Here is an 18,421-nt window from a genome sequence, read left to right as displayed (position 1 = left end):
GAAGGAATAAAGAAGCTTGAGGGACTATGTATAAATACATGCTAAACAGTGGAAGCAGCATGTTTTAGACAGAATTAAATGATCCCACAACCAACAGATCAAATCAAAGCTCTGTATTCCTACCTTTCTCTGTTCTGAATGCTGATGAGCAATTAAACAGCCAATGGAAGAAGGAGATTTAACGAACATCCCCATCTTTGGTGATGCCATAGCCTAGCATGTTAGTGCAAAAGAATAGAATATAGAACATAGAACATAGAACATTACAGCGCGGAACAGGCCCTTCGGCCCACAATGTTGCGCCGACCAGTCTTATTTTTAAAAAAAAACATTGACCCACTAATCTAAACCAATCCCTTTTCGTCCATAAACCTATCCACCAATCTCTTAAACGCCCCCAAACTAGGCGCATTTACAACTGCAGCAGGCAGGGCATTCCAGTCCCTCACCACCCTCTGGGTAAAGAACCTGCCCCTGACATCTGTCCTATAACTACCCCCCCTTAATTTAAAGCCATGCCCCCTCGTGCTAGCTTTCTCCATCCGAGGAAACAGGCTATCACCATCCACCCTATCTAAACCTCTAATCATCTTATATGTTTCTATAAGATCCCCTCTTAGCCGCCTTCTTTCCAGTGAAAACAACCCCAAATCCCTCAGTCTCTCCTCATAGGACCTCCCCTGCATACCAGGCAACATCCTGGTAAACCTCCTCTGCACCCTCTCCAAAGCCTCCACATCCTTCCTGTAATGTGGGGACCAGAACTGCACACAGTACTCCAAGTGCGGCCGCACCAGAGTTGTGTACAGTTGCAACAATAAGGGCAGAAATTTCCATTCTCTGCACAGAGTGCTGGCTGAGGCAAGAAAGCTTATGTGTAGCTTGCAGGTTGCACAGCCAGGTTTTCCCTCCATATAATCCAGCACATAGTGCAGCAAACTTCTGGAGGTGTGAATCATGTCTCATGCTTTCAGGTAGAGGCTGGTAAAAGCCAATAGCGGGAACCCTGAGATCAAAGCGTCCTTTTTTAAGAGCACTTTTTAAAGAGATAGGTTGTGGGAGCTAGATCTCTTCTCCCTGGAGAGACGAAGGTGATAGGTTGAGGGAGCTAGGTCTCTTCTCCCTGGAGAGACGAAGGTTGAGAGGCAACCTGATAGAGGTTTATAAAATATTGAGAGGAATAGATAGGGTGGATTCTCGGAGGCTGAAATGGTCAGAGAGGACACAGGTTTAAGGTGCTGAGAAGCAAGTACAGAGGAGATGTTAGGGGTAAGTTTTTCACTCAGAGGGTGGTGAGTGAGTGGAATTGGCTGCCGTCGGTGGTGGTAGAGGCAAACTCACTGGGGTCTTTTAAAAGACTTCTGGATGAGTACATGGGATTTAATGGGATTGGGAGTTACAGATAGTTCAATGGCTTGGTAGGTATGGATGTGGCCGGTGCAACTTGTGGACCGAAGGGCCTGTTTGTGCTGTAGTGTTCTATGTTCACCCCAACTCCAATATAAAACACAGGAGCCACCCCACATATACACACAAAGACCCCTTTCCCAATCGACATGGAGGACCCCATCCCAGAGATGCAGGGGACCTCCTCACATACTAGGTGAACTGCCACATGCACATGGAGAGGCCTGCCAACTGATAAGGGTAACCCTCCACAGTGTAGCTCCCCACAGAGCCCCTGTGGCACATGCCTGGAGGCAGCGCTGGGATATTGTCTGGGCATGCCCCTCTCCTTATACTTACCATGCTTATCTGGGTGCCATTGGTGGGTTTCCTTCACCTGATTCTGATTTTTGAAGAAGTTATAAATCTCAGCATTGTGATGTTGGCATGGGTGGAATTCCAAATGTGAAGGAACAATATGGCAACGAAACCCACTACTTAAATTACTGAAACTAGCTTTGAATTCCAGATTTTTTACTAATTGAATTTAAATTTCACCAGCTGCTGTGGTTGGATTTGTATCTATGCCGACAGAGCATCATACTGTGCCAGATTACTAGTCCAGTGACAAATACACTACACCACCACCTCCTCTGATAGCAGAATGATGACCTGAAACTTACAAAAGGACATTAGATATGAAGATATTGTCATCCTGAATATTCTCAGCAATCCTGGATGCCACAGGCTCTGTCACAGCAAGCTTTAAGTCCCAAAGTACTATCATCTCCACAGAGGACTGGCAATAGAGGTGTCCTAGTATCCCATCAGTTCTGCTTTTGATTTGATTTATTATTATCACATATATTAGCAGACAGTGAAAATACTGTTTTTCGCGGGTATTGAAAGCATACCATCCATACAGAAGGAAAGGAGAGAGTGCAGAATGTAGTGTTACAGTCATATCTAGAGTGTACGAAAGATTGACTTAATGCAAAGTAGGTCTATTCAAAAGGACCTACTTTGAATGGACCTACTTCGCATTAAGTCGATCTTTCATACACTCTCGATATGACTGTAACACTACATTCTGCACACTCCCCTTTCCTTCTGTATGAATGGTATGCTTTGTCTGCATAGCCCGCAAAAAACAGTATTTTCACTGTATGCTAATATATGTGATAGCAGCAGGGAAGAAGCTGTTCTTGAATCAGTTGGTCCGTGACTTTTGGTCAAAGTTTTGTATCTTTTTCCCAGTAGAAGAAGGTGAAAGAGAAGATGTCCGGGGTCCTTAGTTATGCTGGCTGCTTTGCTGAGGCAGCAGGAAGTGTAGACAGAGTCAATGGGTGGGAGGCTGGTTTGTGTGATGCTCTGCTCCTTTGTGTTGTGTGCCACTTTGCCCTTCAAAACAAAGAAAATATGCTTATGTTGCCTATTGCCGCTGGAACTGGTACAAGAAGGTTGCAAATTGCGACCCCTATGCCCAAATAATGATACAAAACAATTTTTAACTATTGAATCCAGTGGTGGAGGCTCCAATCAAGTGAATAGCTCTGACCAGAATAGTATTGAGCCTCATAAGTATTTCAGTTGCACCCATTCAAGAAAATCGATGACTATTACATAGACTCCTGAATTAAACCTTTTGGATAGTAAATTGGATTTGAGAGGCCAAGTGGTGAGCCACTTACTGAAAAGCACCCAATCTCTGGTCTGCTTTTGTAGTCACTGTGTTGATATGGTTGATCCAATTAAGCTTCTGGACAATGTTGATCCCAGGATTTAATATTCAGTGGCTTTGGCTATCTTTCTTTGTTCAAGGTGGTCGTAAGATGCTCTCCTAAATTCCTTCACTGGCTTTGTAAAATATAGTAAAAAGTCTGACAACACCAGGTTTTAGTCCAACCGATTTATTTTATAATACTCACAAGCTTTCGAGGGGACTGCCTCTTCGTCAGGTGAATGGAGAGTTCTGGCCTCAGACAGAACATATAAAGCACAGACAGTCACTTGCCTGGGTTTTCAAAACCTCACTTACTGTACTGTCTGGAGACAGTACACATCTCTGTAACCTGTGATCAGTGCTCCTTCCACTCACATTGTCAGCCACTTCAGGTCTTGAACAGCAGGTTAGGTGTAAGGATTCGCATTCTAATCAGTAATCTCTAAACTGTCTGTGCTTTATATGCTCTGTCTGAGGCCAGAACTCTCCATTCACCTGACGAAGAGGCAGTCCCCTCGAAAGCTTGTGAGTATTATCAAATAAATCGGTTGGACTAAAACCTGGTGTTGTCAGACTTTTTACTGTGTTTACGCCAGTCCAACGCCGGCATTCCCACATCATTTGTAAAATATACCATTTTTTCATAAGAACAACATTAAATAAATATGATCATTGTTGCTGGTCTCCATTTCTGAATTAACAGATGAAGACTGCCAGTACAGGGCAACAATTTTCCTGCCTTCCCCCTACCATCAAGAAATATTCCTGGTTTATCAGTGGGATGTATAAGTAAACAAGGTAATCCTCAGGGCAGTAAAACTTGCATCAGCCGGTTTCCAAATTGAACAATTACTTGGTAATGTGTAAGTGATGATGAGACCACCTGTGATATTTGCAAAGCTCTGTGATATTCTTGTTGTATGTGTTAGCACTACAACTTGTTAGGAATTCAGTCCACTGTGCAAGTTTCTGAAACCAACAAACCTGTACAAGAGTAAGTTTAGTGTTTGCTCTCAGTTTTGGTTGCATGCACTCAGTGCTGTAGTGCAAATTTGTTTTGCTGACATTAAGAACTGGAATCAATTCAACTGGATTGTTGGTTTAGTGCTGACAGATTGCAATCTTTAGAGTCCAAAGAATCACCAGACTTGTATGTAAACTAGCCTTAGGCAGAACGCGGGCTCACTATTCAGTATCATAAACGTTATATTGTTAAATCCAAATTTCTGCCTTCCAAATGAATCAGTATAATGCTTTGCTCTCTCTGGGAAAGGCATTGCATTTAACAGCAATATATTATCTATCACTTACACATCCAGTCTCTCCATATTGCATCCAGCTCTACCAATGTCATGGATCTTACAGATTGGATGATGCAAATACAAAGAGAAGTCAATAACATGCAGCATTTTTCACTTATTAATCAAATCTTTTTATTGTATAGGTGTTATTACATATGTACATAACTGAATACTCAAGGATATTTGACATTTTGGAAGGACAGGAAGAAAGGCAAAGGATCTCTGTTAATAAAGGATGAGATTTGTAGTGGGAAATGATCTTGGCTTAGAAAATCATGTAGAATCAGATTGGATGGAGATAAGAAATAGCAAGGGAAAGAAGTCACTGATGGGATTAGTTTATACAGTCTCCCTGACAAAAGCTACAATGTAGGACAGAATTTACATCAAGAAATAGTGGGCTTATAAAAAACATACTGCAATAATCATGGGCGATTTTGATCTTCACATCGATTGGATAAATCAAACTAGCAAAGATAGCCTCGAGGATGCATTCTTAGACTATATTTAGGAGAGTTCCTTAATTAATCTTATTTCATTGCACATTTAACAGATCAAAAATAGCCTGTTTCCTGTTGGTTCCAAAATTTATTTTTCCAATGATTTCAAAGTAAAAGATCCTGCAGACAAGAATAATTATAACACGAATGAATTTCATGTTCAGTTTAAGGGTGAAAAACCTGGCATTGAAACTAGTGTCTTAAATTTAAATCAAAGCAAATACAAAGATGAAGATAGATTGCTACAGTGGAATGGGAAAATAGGTTAAATACTATGACAGTAGAGAAGTATTCAAAGACATTTAAGGGGATGTTTCAAAACTCTCAGCAAAGGTGTACTCAGAATTGCTTGGTAGTACAGAATTTGAGTCCAATTCCAATTCTGTTCCTGCACCTAGTAGTGCAATAAGAGAGACTTCTGTCTGTTTCTATAACTAGTAATTCCCAGAACAAGTCACTAGTCTGTTGCCAGGGGCTTACAGCTTGCGAGATTATTGAGCCACACCAATCAAGCATGGCTGTCCAAGAACATCTCCCACTTTTACCACCAGCCGTTGACATGTTTGGAAGGATTTGCAGGTTGATGCATTCGACCTGTTTGACCATGTTATGAACACAATTCCTCAGCCTAGGGTGATTTCAGTCCTAGGGTGGGACTCGATCCCAGAGATTTGGGTTCAGAGGCAGGGATTCTACCCAGTGCATTACCGGAACCCCACAGAATTTAAGTATTGCTGAAAAAAGAGACATATTGAAGCTCTATGTCTTGCAGGCATCAGGACACTTCATAATTTCAGTAAGGCGTTTGACAAAGTCCCTTGTGGTAGGCTGGTAGAAAAGGTTAAGGCGCATGGGATACGAGGTCAGGTAGCTAGGTGGATTGAGAACTGGCTGGGCAATAGGAGACAGAGGGTAGTTGTGGAGGGGACCTTTTCGGGCTGGAGGCCAGTGACCAGTGGTGTTCCGCAGGGCTCAGTACTGGGACCTCTCCTCTTTGTAGTATACATAAATGACTTGGAAGAGAGCGTAGGTGGTGTGATCAGCAAGTTTGCAGATGACACCAAGATGGCAGGGTTGGCGGGTACTGAAGTGGAATGTCAGGTGATACAACAGGATATAGATAGGTTGGTACTTTGGGCAGATAGGTGGCAGATGGAATTTAATCCTGACAAATGCGAGGTGATGCATTTTGGAAGGAATAATGCAGAGAGGAGCTATGTGATAAAAGGTAGACCGATTAGGAGTATAGACATACAGAGGGACCTGGGAGTGTAGGTTCACAAATCCATGAAGGTTGCGACACAAGTGGAGAAGGTTGTTAGGAAGGCTTATGGAATGCTAGCCTTTATAGGTAGGGGTATAGAGTATAAAAGCTGCCGTCTAATGCTTCAGTTGTATAGAACGTTGGTTAGACTGCATTTGGAGTACTGTGTCCAGTTCTGGTCACCTTACTACCGGAAGGACGTGGAGGCTCTGGAGAGGGTTCAGAGGAGGTTTACCAGGATGTTGCCTGGCATGGAGGGGCTGGGGTATGAGGAAAGGTTGGAGAAACTGGGACTTTTCTCCTTGAAAAGACAGAGGTTGAGGGGGGACATGACAGAGGTATATAAGATACTGAAGGGAATAGATAGAGTCAATAGTGAGAGACTGCTCCCTAGACTGGGTACAAATACGACAGGTCATGATTTAAGGGTGAGGGGAGAGAGGTATAATTTGGATGTGAGAGGAAGGTTCTTTACGCAGAGAGTTGTGGGGGTATGGAACGCACTACTGAGGAGGGTGGTGGAGGCAGGAACGTTGGACTTGTTTAAGGTTCAGTTAGACAGACACATGAGTGAAACGAGGATGGAGGGTTATAGTAGGGGCTATTAAATAAGGTCAGAACGTCGGGAGACACCGGAAATGCAGACTTGTATGTTAACGTTTTTGTCTTTTTATTCCGCAGGTGGAGGTCCACCTCGTTGTCAAACGAGGGGCATGCACATGGTGGGTCGTGCGTGGGCTGCTCTTGGAGGTTCCGGGAGTGGCCTAGTACTTCGTGTCGGTGTGTGTGCTTGATCGTGGACCGGTAGACGGGCGCCGCAACAGCTCGGTGATTAGCACTGCTGACTGTGCAGATACATGGATTTGGGCCTGTGTCTGTGGGAGTTTGTGCATTCTCCCTGTGGTTGCGTGGGTTTCCTCCGGGCGCTCCGGTTTCCTCCCACACCCCAAAGATGTGCTCTTAGGCTGATTGGTTTACCAAATTGACACTATTCTCCCCTGAATCTGGCTAAGTCAGGGGTTCCATTCGTAGACATGCAGGGTAGAATAGGTGTAGGGTGATGCGGCGGCACGGGCTCGTTGGGCCAAAGGGCCTGTTTCCCATGCTGGGTTGTTCTTTGTTCCTTGTATAAGAAGACTGATATGAGGGGAAAACAACAATTAATATTGTATGTAAAGGGAGTGGTAATTGGAGAATGCACAAGGTGATAGTTATTGACAGTTAACTGCTGAGCATTTTGAAATTTAGACCAAAAGGTTTGACCCTGGTCGGTCAAAGCATTGCTCTAGGGAATAAATCAGAGAATGGCTGACACTTTTGTTTAGCTGAAACAGGCACAATGTGTATACACTTTACTTCTGTCTGCCAAGAACAGGCTATGTGTAATGATATTTGTAGCTTCCAGTACATGCAAACGCATGACGAGACCCTGACTGACAATCTTAAAATTCATTGTCATCATAATTCTTAGCACGCTGAGGATTATTTATAAGATGCTGTCCACTCATGGAATCTCATCTAATGTTGGACACTGTTTTGAGTTTTGCAGGCGCAGGTTGCTTGGGTACAGTATGTTACGAACAGTGGCTAGGACATACTGTTTGTTGTGATCCACTGCCCACTAGTCTTTGGAACGTTCGGTCTACATTCCTAGCATCTCACAGGCACTGAAATTAATTTTCCAGATTACTCATTTATGTGATAGGCAAAACATCTTTTTGGCTTGGCAACAGTGTTCTGTCAGTCACCATCATCTGAGGCATTCTCCATGGCAACACCTCTACCAATCTAAATCTACTTGCCAACGAATCAGCATTTGTAGTGAAAATCAGCAGTCGTAGTGAAAGGAGTTTTTGTATTAGAGTGTAAAGTTCTGAATGAATTACATTTCGAAAGCTTGCACATCCTATTGACACTATCTGGTCAATTGGCTCTATAGACTGTACAGTAGATGAAAGGGCATGAAAGTACCATGACTTGATATGAGGGTATAACAGGCCATTGGGGATAGATTTAAGGGGCATAGCTTGGCATGTAGGATATGAAGGCCCATAGAGTGGTGCCTGAGGTGGTATGGATGGGGCTTAGGGAGTATGAGAGATGAAGAAGTGTGAGGAGTAGAGGACCTTACTGCTTCTATGACAGCCTGGATGAAGCTCTACTGCACCACAGTGGATATTTTAAACAGTCCACTTTAGCACCCGGCAGCACTTAAGACTCTCTCCAAACCACTTCCAGGAGATGTGAGCCTGACTTCCATTATCACTCCCTTCCACTCTGTCTTTGCCAGAATTTTCTCCAATGGTGGGTACTCATAAGATGCTGAGGGAGCTTGACAGAATAAATACTGAGGATGTTTCTAGAACAAGGGAGCACCATTTCAAAACAAGGGGTCTCCCACTTAAGACAAGTGGTGAAGAGAAATTTGTCAAGGATTGTTAAATTTTGAATGCTCTTCCCTAGATCGCAGTGAAGAATGGGTCATTGAATATACTCATGGCTGAGTTAGGTCACAATCAGATCAACCACAATCTTATTGAATGGTGCAGCAGGTTCAAAAGGCCATCTGGCCTACTCCTGCTCCTATTTCTTTTTCTTCTTCTGTTGTAATACACGTATTTGTAAAAAGTATTGGTGATATATTATCATGTGGTTTGACTCTGGAATATACGGACTGATCACCTGAGACGTGTATTAATGTGTCCGCACCATTTTGAGAGTCAGGCCTTATTTAAGTAGAACTAGCAAGATGCCTGACAGGGTCCGGATGAGGCTGGCCAGATTAATTCCAACTGAAACACAGGTTGCGGGGAGGGGTCCTCTGTTTCGTATCTGACATTCTACAACGTGTGCAAAGTATTCATGGTGGCTGTTCTGTCTTGCAGGACGCAAACATGGCTTAGGTGATTGACCTAAGTAATAGAACCCTGAATTAAACATATTCATGAGGCCCTTGTCTGTGCCACAGATGCCTATAAAATTAGTCATTCACACATGGCAGTAGGGAAAAGAATGGTAAAGCTGCTGATTTTTGATTTTTTTGGTTTAAAGGAAGAGAAATTGTCAATGTTTTTGGCAAAAATTGGTGCAAAAAAGATTAATTCAAAATTCCATATCTGATTTGCACCCCTATTTTAAGCACTGTCATATTGGTAAAAGTAGCTTTTCAAACATCCCAGAAGGCTGTAATGTTCTAAGGCTGCCTAAAACATGAATTAGGCTCCTTTCATATATTATGAGAGGCCTCATATTTTAAGGACCGCTCAACAAAATTTGTTAGTGCTGACTGGAGCAGGCACTATGCGTGATCCATTCAGATTATCATGTGCTTTCTGCAGCATAACAAGTGGGTGCTAACAAAGGATGCGTTTATGAAATTTAACACAAATCCACACCAGTCTTGAGGGCTGCTCTAAGAACACAAATTACAAGTTTAAAGATGTGAATTGATTTAGTGAAAATGGTAAAATCGCTAAGTGGTTGCTATGCTAATAGACATGCCTGTTTAAAAGTCCGATTTTAACACACGTACCAGAATTTTACCGGCTCGCCTGCCCAAGGCTTGTAAGATGCTGCCCGAGGCCAACAGCGTTCTGTGAGCTTCACCAGCCCCATTTCCAGAGTGGGCACGCCAGTAAAATTGTGGCCATGATTTTGATCTGAATTACTGATTACCATCACCTGAACTTGCCAAGACGCATTAAACCAGACACCTGCAAATTCAGCATTCAAGTACAGCTTAGACGGTATTTTCATGAAGCAATGTGTATGGTCCCCATACATCCCCATGTCTTTGGAAGGTAGCCAAGATAGAGGGTGCATAGGTTTCCCAGACACAGTTCAGGAGGTCCTGGTGGAAGGGAGATGTTCCCTACATTCAAGGGGAAAAAAAGGGGGTAAAAACTCCACCTCTTCCCATCTGTTCCTTTCTGCTGAAGCAGCTGTTGCTGTTCTGACAGTCCATTTCCTAAGGACAGTTAGGGACGGGAATAAATGCTGGCCTTGCCAGCAATGCGCACAACCATTAATTGAAAAGAAACCATCCCAACAGACGTAGAAGTGAAGTGGAGACCTTGGTTTGAATATATTAGCAATGAAATAAAGGTCATAAAACAGTGTTGCAACATAGTTGTAACATGAGGAGAGGCTGAATAAACTAGGCTTGTACTCGTTAGAGTTTAGAAGAATGAGGGGAGATCTCATTGAGACATATAAGATGATGAATGGGATGGATAGGATAGAGGTGGAGAGACTCATCCCGCTCAGAGAGGACAGTAGGACTAGGGGGCACAGCCTCAAGATAAAGGGGGGACAGTTTAGAACGGAGTTGAGGAGGAACTTCTTCACTCAAAGGGTGGTGAATCTCTGGAATTCTCTGCCCGTTGAAGTGGTGGAGGCTGCCTCGCTAAATATTTTTAAGACGTGGGTTGATGGGTTTTTGATAAGCGAGGGGATTAAGGGTTATGGGGAGAGGGCGGGAATGTGGAACTGAGCCACGACAGATCAGCCAAGATCTTATTGAATGGCGGGGCAGGCTCGAAGGGCTAGATGGCCTACTCCTGCTCCGATTTCTTATGTTCTTATGTTATGTTCTTATAACTGGAAACTTAAGTCCTTGTGACTTTCAAATGTTGGTGGCTGCCAATAAACCTGAGGGTAAACCAAAAAATGTGGCAAAAAAAAGGCAGTTATATACCGAGATAGAGTTTGGAGTTTATTCGGAGGTACCAAATAAGGGACTACCAGCTTTGTCAGATAAAAGCAAAATGTGGATGCTGGAAGCTAAAACAAAAACAGAAAATGCAGGAAAATCTCAGCAGATCTGACAGCATCTGTGGAGAGAGAATAGAGCCAATATTTTCAGACGAGTTGACCCTTTATCACCTTTGTCAGATAGGTGGATTTGTATTGAAAAATTCCCCATGGGTGGAAGTTATGAAGTAAAGCATGACTAGTAGCTAGGAATTTTGATGAACGAATAAGTGATAAAAGATTCTAGAGTGCACTCTCCCCCACAGATGAAAAAGTAATCGTAAAAGTCATTTTAGTTCTTTTTGCCATATATCCTCGAATGTTTAAGTCAAATGATGTATAAGCATTTCTGCAGGATGATAGTTTTTAGAGAGAAATGTTTCTGAAATCGTCCAGAGAGGCATCAGATGCAGAAGGAAAACAATAGAAACTAAACAAATGTGTCCATGGTCTGAATGATGCTATGTTGTGGAGATGCCAGCGTTGGACTGGGGTAAGCACAGTAAAGAGTCTCTCAACACCAAAATACAATACAGCACAGGAACAGGCCTGTCGGCCCTCCAAGCCTGCACCGATCACATGTTCCTAACTAGACCATCCGTTTGTATCCCTCTATTCCCAGTTTGTTTATTTGGCTATCTAGATAAGTCTTAAATGATCCTAGAGTGTCTGCCTCAACCACCTTGCTTGGTAGTGCATTCCAGGCCCCCCTCCACGCTCTGTGCGAAAAAAAAAGTCCCCCACACATCCGTTTTGAACCTTGCCCCCCTATGAACTCGTGACCCCTTGTGTTTGTCATTTCTGACCTGGGAAAAGCTTCCAGCTGTTCACCCTATCTGCGCCCTTCATACTTTTATAAACTTCTATTAGGTTGCCCCTCAACCTCTGTCTTTCCAGGGAGAACAACCCTAGTTTACTCAATCTCATCTCATAGCTGATACTTTTTTTTAATAGCTGTTGGACTTTAACCTGATGTTGTGAGACTTTTTACTGAATAATGCTTCCAGCGTCTGATAGTTAAGATTATATATTTGTCACAAGTAGGTTTACATTAACATTGCAATGAAGTTACTGTGAAAATTCCCTAGTTATCACACTCAGGTGCTTATTCAGGTACACAGAGGGAGAATTTACATGGCCAATGCACCTAACCAGCACGTCTTTCAGATTATGGGAGGAAACCCACTCAGACACAGGGAGAATGTGCAGTCTCTGCAGACAGTGATCCAAGCCGGGAATCGAATCTGGTGCTGTGAGGCAGTAGTGCTAATCATTCTGCCACCACGCTGCCCATAGTTTTTGAGGTGTATTTTACTGAGAATCGATTGCGTGATCTGATTTCAGCTGAACTCAATGTTTTTTGGTATCAGGAAAACTTCAGTCATCTTCATGATATGTTGATGATTTCATAAGGGGTAGTACTGTAGAATTTGATAAACATCTTGTTAATAAGATTAGAGTAGATTTTAAAATTGGGAGTCAGGCTGGTAAGACTTTTAAAATTATCTCTAAAATTAAATGGATGGATGTAAACCATCTATTATCAGATTGTTTTACCAAAAGACACATGTATGAAGAGATTGTTAGGGCCCCAGAAGAGGGGCACCTCCCATAGTAATGCTTTGTACGTGATATGGAAGTCTTCGACTTAATTTTAAAAAATTGATTGTACATATAAAGTTTAGTTTATTTAAACAAACTGGAGACAATCCAGGAAAGACATTTCATCAGTTGGAAATATTGCTCTGATCATATTCATAGACCCTGAATATTGTTTATGTTTTAAAAAAAAGCTTATTAGGATTGAGAGCAAATTAGTTATTGAATTGAATCGAAAAGCCCAATGTTGATGAATGGTTTGAGATAACGTCTAGCTCTGTCCGTTGTGCGGGGGGCGGGGGGGGGGGGGAGGGGGGGGAAGAGATTTGAATCTCCTCACACTATTCAAAATAATATGGAAGAGGACACTTCTTGTAATATCTTAACGTGCTGGTGACATTACAGTATTCATTAACTGATCAGAAAAAGGCAAACAGTTAAATAATCATTCTGAAGCATTTGAAAAGGCAAGATTTTCCATATTGGATCAGGTATAAAGTAGTATGGAAATCTTGCAGTTATATAGCACTTTTAATATAGTAAAAATGTCCCAAGGCGCTTCAAGAATGTTATCAAACAACACTTTTTTGAAAAGGCATTAGGGGAGGAGCAAAAAATGATTAATGAACGTAGCTCAAGGTGTAAGGAATTTCAATTAAGAGGACAGACCGGAGATGGGTTGGTTTATTGGAGAAGATTAAGGGGAGATGTGGTGGATGTGTTCAAAATCAGGAGGAATCTATGGATAGGGTAGATAGGGAGAAACTATTTCCATTGAAGGGTGGAAAAACAGGACACCGATTTAAGATGATTAGTAAAAGAAGCAATGGTGGGGGTAGTTTTTTTTAATTGTGTGCATTGCCTGAGTGATATGAAGGGAGATTGAATCGAGACCTCCCAAACTGAATTTGAAAATTGCCTGAAGGGAAAGCAATTGTAGGACTAAGCGGAAAAGGTGGGGTGGAACTATGTGAGTTGTTCGTGCGAGCGGGCACATACACAATGGGTCAAATGATGACCTCCTATTCTGTAAACATTTTGCCATTCTCTGGAAGACATCCACTTTTTCGCACGGTAGCACTTCTCCCCAATGATGAGTGGGATCTGCAGTAAAGGACGGCGATGTGTTTAAGAGACATTTGCAGGGCTGTGAGATGAAGATCAGCTTGGCGATTGTTGGTAGATTGCTAACTCATTCTGTGGATGAGTTAGCAATCTACCGATCGCCGTGCATGAGTTACCAATCTACCCACAATGTATTTACACAGCGGAACGTGCTGCCCTCCACGCTGCGCTGGGAAGAGTGGGCGCCGGTGCTGCAGGGGGCGCTCGCTTCCCCCCCTCCCTTGTTGACACAGCTGCTTGTGCTCGGTGCAGGGTAGGTGCAATCTGCTACTGTTCTCGCCACTTCCGTGGAAGCCCAGGTAAATTGGGGCCAGGTGAACGTAGTCGGTAATTTTACCCAGGATTTGGGGGATGGGGGGGAAAATACTTCCGTTTCCGCAAGTGGTTGACTTGGGGGGGAGGAGGAGAAGCAGGGACAGCCTTCGGGCCGCATGACCTCGGGCTGTATCTAGGCTCCCCCCCCGCACCCTGAGTCCCCGCAGGGTCGGGGCGAGAGCCGAGCCGGCTGGCCCTTAGCTGACAGCACCATGATCACCTTTAGACACAGCTCCAGTCACACACAGCAGCAACTCCAATCACACCGCGGCCTCTCTGTCCTTGTCTAGAGTACTTTCAGCTCCCCCACCAGTGCACTGGGGGATACACAGCATCAGAGTAGGAACTCGGTCACTTGTAACCTTTCTTCTATTTGTCAATCACTTTTTTTTTCGTTTCTCCTGTTTCAGAATCAGCCTGTAATGATTCTTCTCCAGTTCACCGCCAGGAAGCTTGTTTCTCAGGTAGGAAATTGCTTGAAACGACCTCCCAAGCCACAACTGCCACAGATTGAAATGAACCGCCAAAGCTCAGGTAGGTACTTATGGTGAGGACAACTATATACTGAGGTAAAACATAATATTTGTCTATTGTCAAAGAATTATTTAATGTAGTTGAATTTCTCACAGCCAGGTTCGTATCAGGCAACACTCAACACACCGTGTTCCCAGACGTCTGAACTTGTAAATGGGTTCCTGGCTCATACAATGAACATTTTGAATTTCTTCAAATTAGTTGAGTCTGTTCTTTGCTTTATGCAAAGAACTGAGTGGCTATTCTTATCGAGCAAGACTTGAAAAGGCTGAGTTCTTTCCTTTAGAAAACGAGAAGTTGAGTGACCTGGTAGGTCTGTAATTTATGAAATGGTTAAATTGGGTAGACAGCAATGTTTCCACTTGGGGGTGGGTCAAGACCAAAACCAGGGATATGAAAGTCACTAATAAATTTAGTAAGGAATTTGGGGGAAATCATAGAAACCCTACAGTACAGCCAGAAGCCATTTGGTCCATCGAGTCTGCACTGACCACAATCTCACCCAGACCCTACCCTCAAACTCTACAGAAAACACTTTACCTAATGAGAATGTGGAATAGATGTATTTAAGGAGAAGCTAAGTAATACATGGAAGAGGAAGGAATGGAGGATTTACTGATGGGGGTAAGATGAAATAGAGTGAGATGAAGTTGATGGGGTGTGAACACTGATACAGATCAACTGAGCCAAATGGTCTGTCTGTGCTGTCAACTCTTGAAGTAGATACCTGAAATGTTCTGGACTAATTTGATGTGAACTCATTTTGATTGCTTAGGATCTTTAAAAAGGGATTTTAGGTTTTTCCCATTTGGCCTGTATATTAATTGTTTTGCCTCTTGGGATCATGTGGCTTAGGGTGGGTGAGGAATGTGTGTATTTTGATGCTTAAAACATTACAACTATGTAGACATGCCAGTTGGAACAGTGGATAATTATTTGTGTTTGGAAGAAATGTTTGTTAACTAGCTTGAATAATGGATAGCTAGTACAGTAGCTCAAGTAATGGAATATTTGAGTAAATAAATTGGTTGCTTTTATCTGACTGGATCTAGAGAAAGCAATGCTTGCTTCAATGTGCAGCAGTCTCTTATGTTGATGCTTGGTGTTACTCTGCATAGATCATTTGGAAGATTACTTGATAGGCTTAACTATGTTCAGTGTGTTTGTAAAAGCTGTTACAGACTAAACAAGAATACAATGAACTGGGTCAACAGCATCAGTGCATCAAGCTGAAAGGGATGATCAGGCATGGCATTGTCCCAAAATGACATGTAACAGTCTATGAATCAGTATGGAGGTGATTTAATTATCTGTATTTGTATTATGGTATTGAGTTATTCCAAAATATGGAGCTGGATACGAGTGGTTGAGTGCCCTTCGTGGGATAGAAGGGGTGACTTTAACAGCTGAGCACCAAATTCCTATAATAGCCCTTAAGTATTGTGTAAGCTCTAGAAGTCAAGAAATAAATATTTGGGAGTCCCAATGTCTGAAGAAACATTTCTCTGAAGTTGATGATTAAGTGATTTAAATAACATATAACAAAAAAGTAACTTTAGAAAATAAAAAGCACGTTATACGGAGGGAGGAAAAACTTCTGGTTGTGAAGTATCTTCTAAGCACTTCAGTATGTAATCCAGCCAATGAATTTTGAGTGTATCCACAGTTGTCTAGGTAAAAGCATAAGCAGATTGGTGAACTGCAAGGTCTCGCAAACTGAGCTCACTGCCAGGGAGTTTAGCCTGTTTCACTGGTTAGTTGAGATCTAAATGGTAGCCAACAGCAATAACTTATATTTATATTTTCTTCGTAGCTGGAGTACACAAATAACTATTAATCAGTAAAAATGCAGTTGCAAAGTTTTCTGCAGCTTGGACATTATCAACAAAGCAATGAAAGTGAATGCATCACTTTTAGACTTGGGGCAACTGATGTGCAATGTTACTTTTAACCACTTAGAGTCAGAAGTTTACAACATGGCAACAGGCCCTTTGGTTCAACTTGTCCAGGTTGTCCTTTTTTATCACTAAGGTAATTGTCCGCGTTTGGCCCATATCCCTCCATACCCATCTTACCCATGTAATCACCTAAATGCTTTTAAAAAGACAAAATTGTACCCGCTTCTACTACTACCTCTGGCAGCTCATTCCAGACACTCACCATCCTCTGTGTGGAAAAAAATGTCCATTTGGAATCTTTTGTGTCTCTCCCCTCTCTCCTTGAACCTGTGCCTCTAGTTTTAGACTCCCCTACCTTTGGCAAAAGATGTTGATTATCTACATTATCTATGCCCTTCATTATTTTATAAACCTCTATAAGATCGCTCCTATGCTCCAGGAAAAAAAAGTCCCAGTCTATCCAGCCTCTACTTATAAATCAAACCGTCGAGGCCCGATAGCATCCTAGTAAATCTTTTCTGTACTCTTTCTAGTTTAATAATATCTTTTGTATAACAGGGTGACCAGAACTACACAGTATTCCAATATCTTGTACAACTTCAAGATATCCCAACTCCTGTATTCAATGTTCTGACCAATGAAACCAAACATGCCAAATTCCTTCTTACCATCCTGTCCAATTGTGACTACGCTTTCAAGGAGCTATGAACCTGTACCCCTAGATCTTTGTTCTATAACTCACTCCAATGCTCTACATTAACTGAGTAACTCCTGCTCTGGTTCTATCTACCAAAATGCATCACCTTGCGCTTATCTAAATTAAACTCCATCTGCCATTCATCAGCCCATTTAGTTGGAACCCTGACTCCTAACCAGTTTATTGAATCTTGAGAATGTAATCTATAAAGCTTTGTCCTCTATGACCCACAACTAAGCTGCAGCCTCCACATACAACCCATTATCAAGACTGTTTATTTACATCCTGCAGCATCATTCATCTTTCCCTTGGCTCCCACTCAACTGCTAAAGAAGCATTAATCTCTACTTTGACCTCCTTCCACCTTGAACTCTTGATTTATCCAGAACTCCACTGCTGATATCTAGTTCTGCACCACACCAGTCACTGATTTGGCTGACATCCATTAGCTACCAATGCCTCAATTTAAAACTGTTCCTTCAAAACAACTTGAGGTCTTGTTCCACCTGTCTCTGCTACCTTCTCCAGCCACTTAACCCACATATATGTAGGTGATGTATGTTGACCTAAAATGTGTCGTCCTCCACAACCACTCCTCCAACAGAGGCAGAGTTTTCAATCATCAGGACTGTATACCCTCTTGTATTTCTGATCTTTACTTTTCTACCTCTATTCTTGCCTTAAAAATGTCTTTTCAGCCAAGATTTTGGGCCCTTCTCTTCCCTCGATTCTGCTTAGTGTATATTTTTGCATGTGAAGGACTTTAGCACTCTTGGTCTAAGGAGGCCATTCAGCTCATTCGGTCTATGCCAACATTTTAAAATGGCTAGTCTCATTCTCCTATTTTCTTTTCAAATATCCAATTCCCTTTTGAAAGCCACGATTGATTCTGCTTCCACAACCCTTTTCGGGCAGTGTATTCCAGATCTCAAAACGAGCTGCGTTTTTTATTTCAAAAAACGTCCCAATTGGTTCTTTGCCAATTATCTTAAAACATTTGTTCTATGGTTACTGGCCACCCAACAGTGGATACAGTTTCTTCTTACCTATCCTTATCAGAATCTTTCATAATTTTGCAGACCTCTACTAAATCTGTCTTTAACTTCTCCGCTTTAAGGAGAATAATCCCAGCTTCTCTATTGTCACCATAGCTGCAGAAAACTCCTCCACGCTCTTTAAGGCAGGTTTGTCCAAGCTTTTCACGTGGGGAGCCATATTTCAATTTTTTCCCCTGAAGAATCCGATGAGTAAGTTTTGATAAGATAAGGTTTGGCACAAAATTAAACATTTTTTTAAAAAGGTTAAAAGATAAAAATTATCATTAAAA

At 42.3% G+C, this 18,421-nt stretch overlaps 2 protein-coding genes across 5 annotated transcripts in view; one reads left to right on the top strand and one right to left on the bottom strand.

Annotated features, from left to right (window-relative positions):
• The window catches only part of LOC145353782 (glucose-fructose oxidoreductase domain-containing protein 1), a 258,944-nt gene that overhangs the window by 200,149 nt on the left and 40,374 nt on the right, over positions 1 to 18,421 (bottom strand). The gene's annotated exons all lie outside the window — the stretch shown is intronic.
• The window catches only part of LOC145353802 (NAD-dependent protein deacylase sirtuin-5, mitochondrial-like), a 145,812-nt gene that overhangs the window by 103,627 nt on the left and 23,764 nt on the right, over positions 1 to 18,421 (top strand). For 2 of the 4 annotated variants that reach the window (XM_080204619.1, XM_080204630.1), the window contains exon 3: positions 14,376 to 14,499. In XM_080204619.1, coding sequence (XP_080060745.1) covers positions 14,376 to 14,499 — 124 coding nt within the window. Of the gene's footprint in view, positions 1 to 13,860; positions 13,950 to 14,375; positions 14,500 to 18,421 lie in introns of those variants that run through there. The other 2 variants (XM_080204638.1, XM_080204647.1) reach the window with 2 other exon arrangements.

The sequence above is a fragment of the Carcharhinus amblyrhynchos genome, chromosome 2 (assembly GCF_965287045.1).
Source record: "Carcharhinus amblyrhynchos chromosome 2, sCarAmb.v2.hapA, whole genome shotgun sequence".
NCBI lineage: Eukaryota > Metazoa > Chordata > Chondrichthyes > Carcharhiniformes > Carcharhinidae > Carcharhinus > Carcharhinus amblyrhynchos.
Note: the sequence above shows the minus strand (reverse complement) of the source record. Positions and strands in the feature narration are given on the sequence as shown.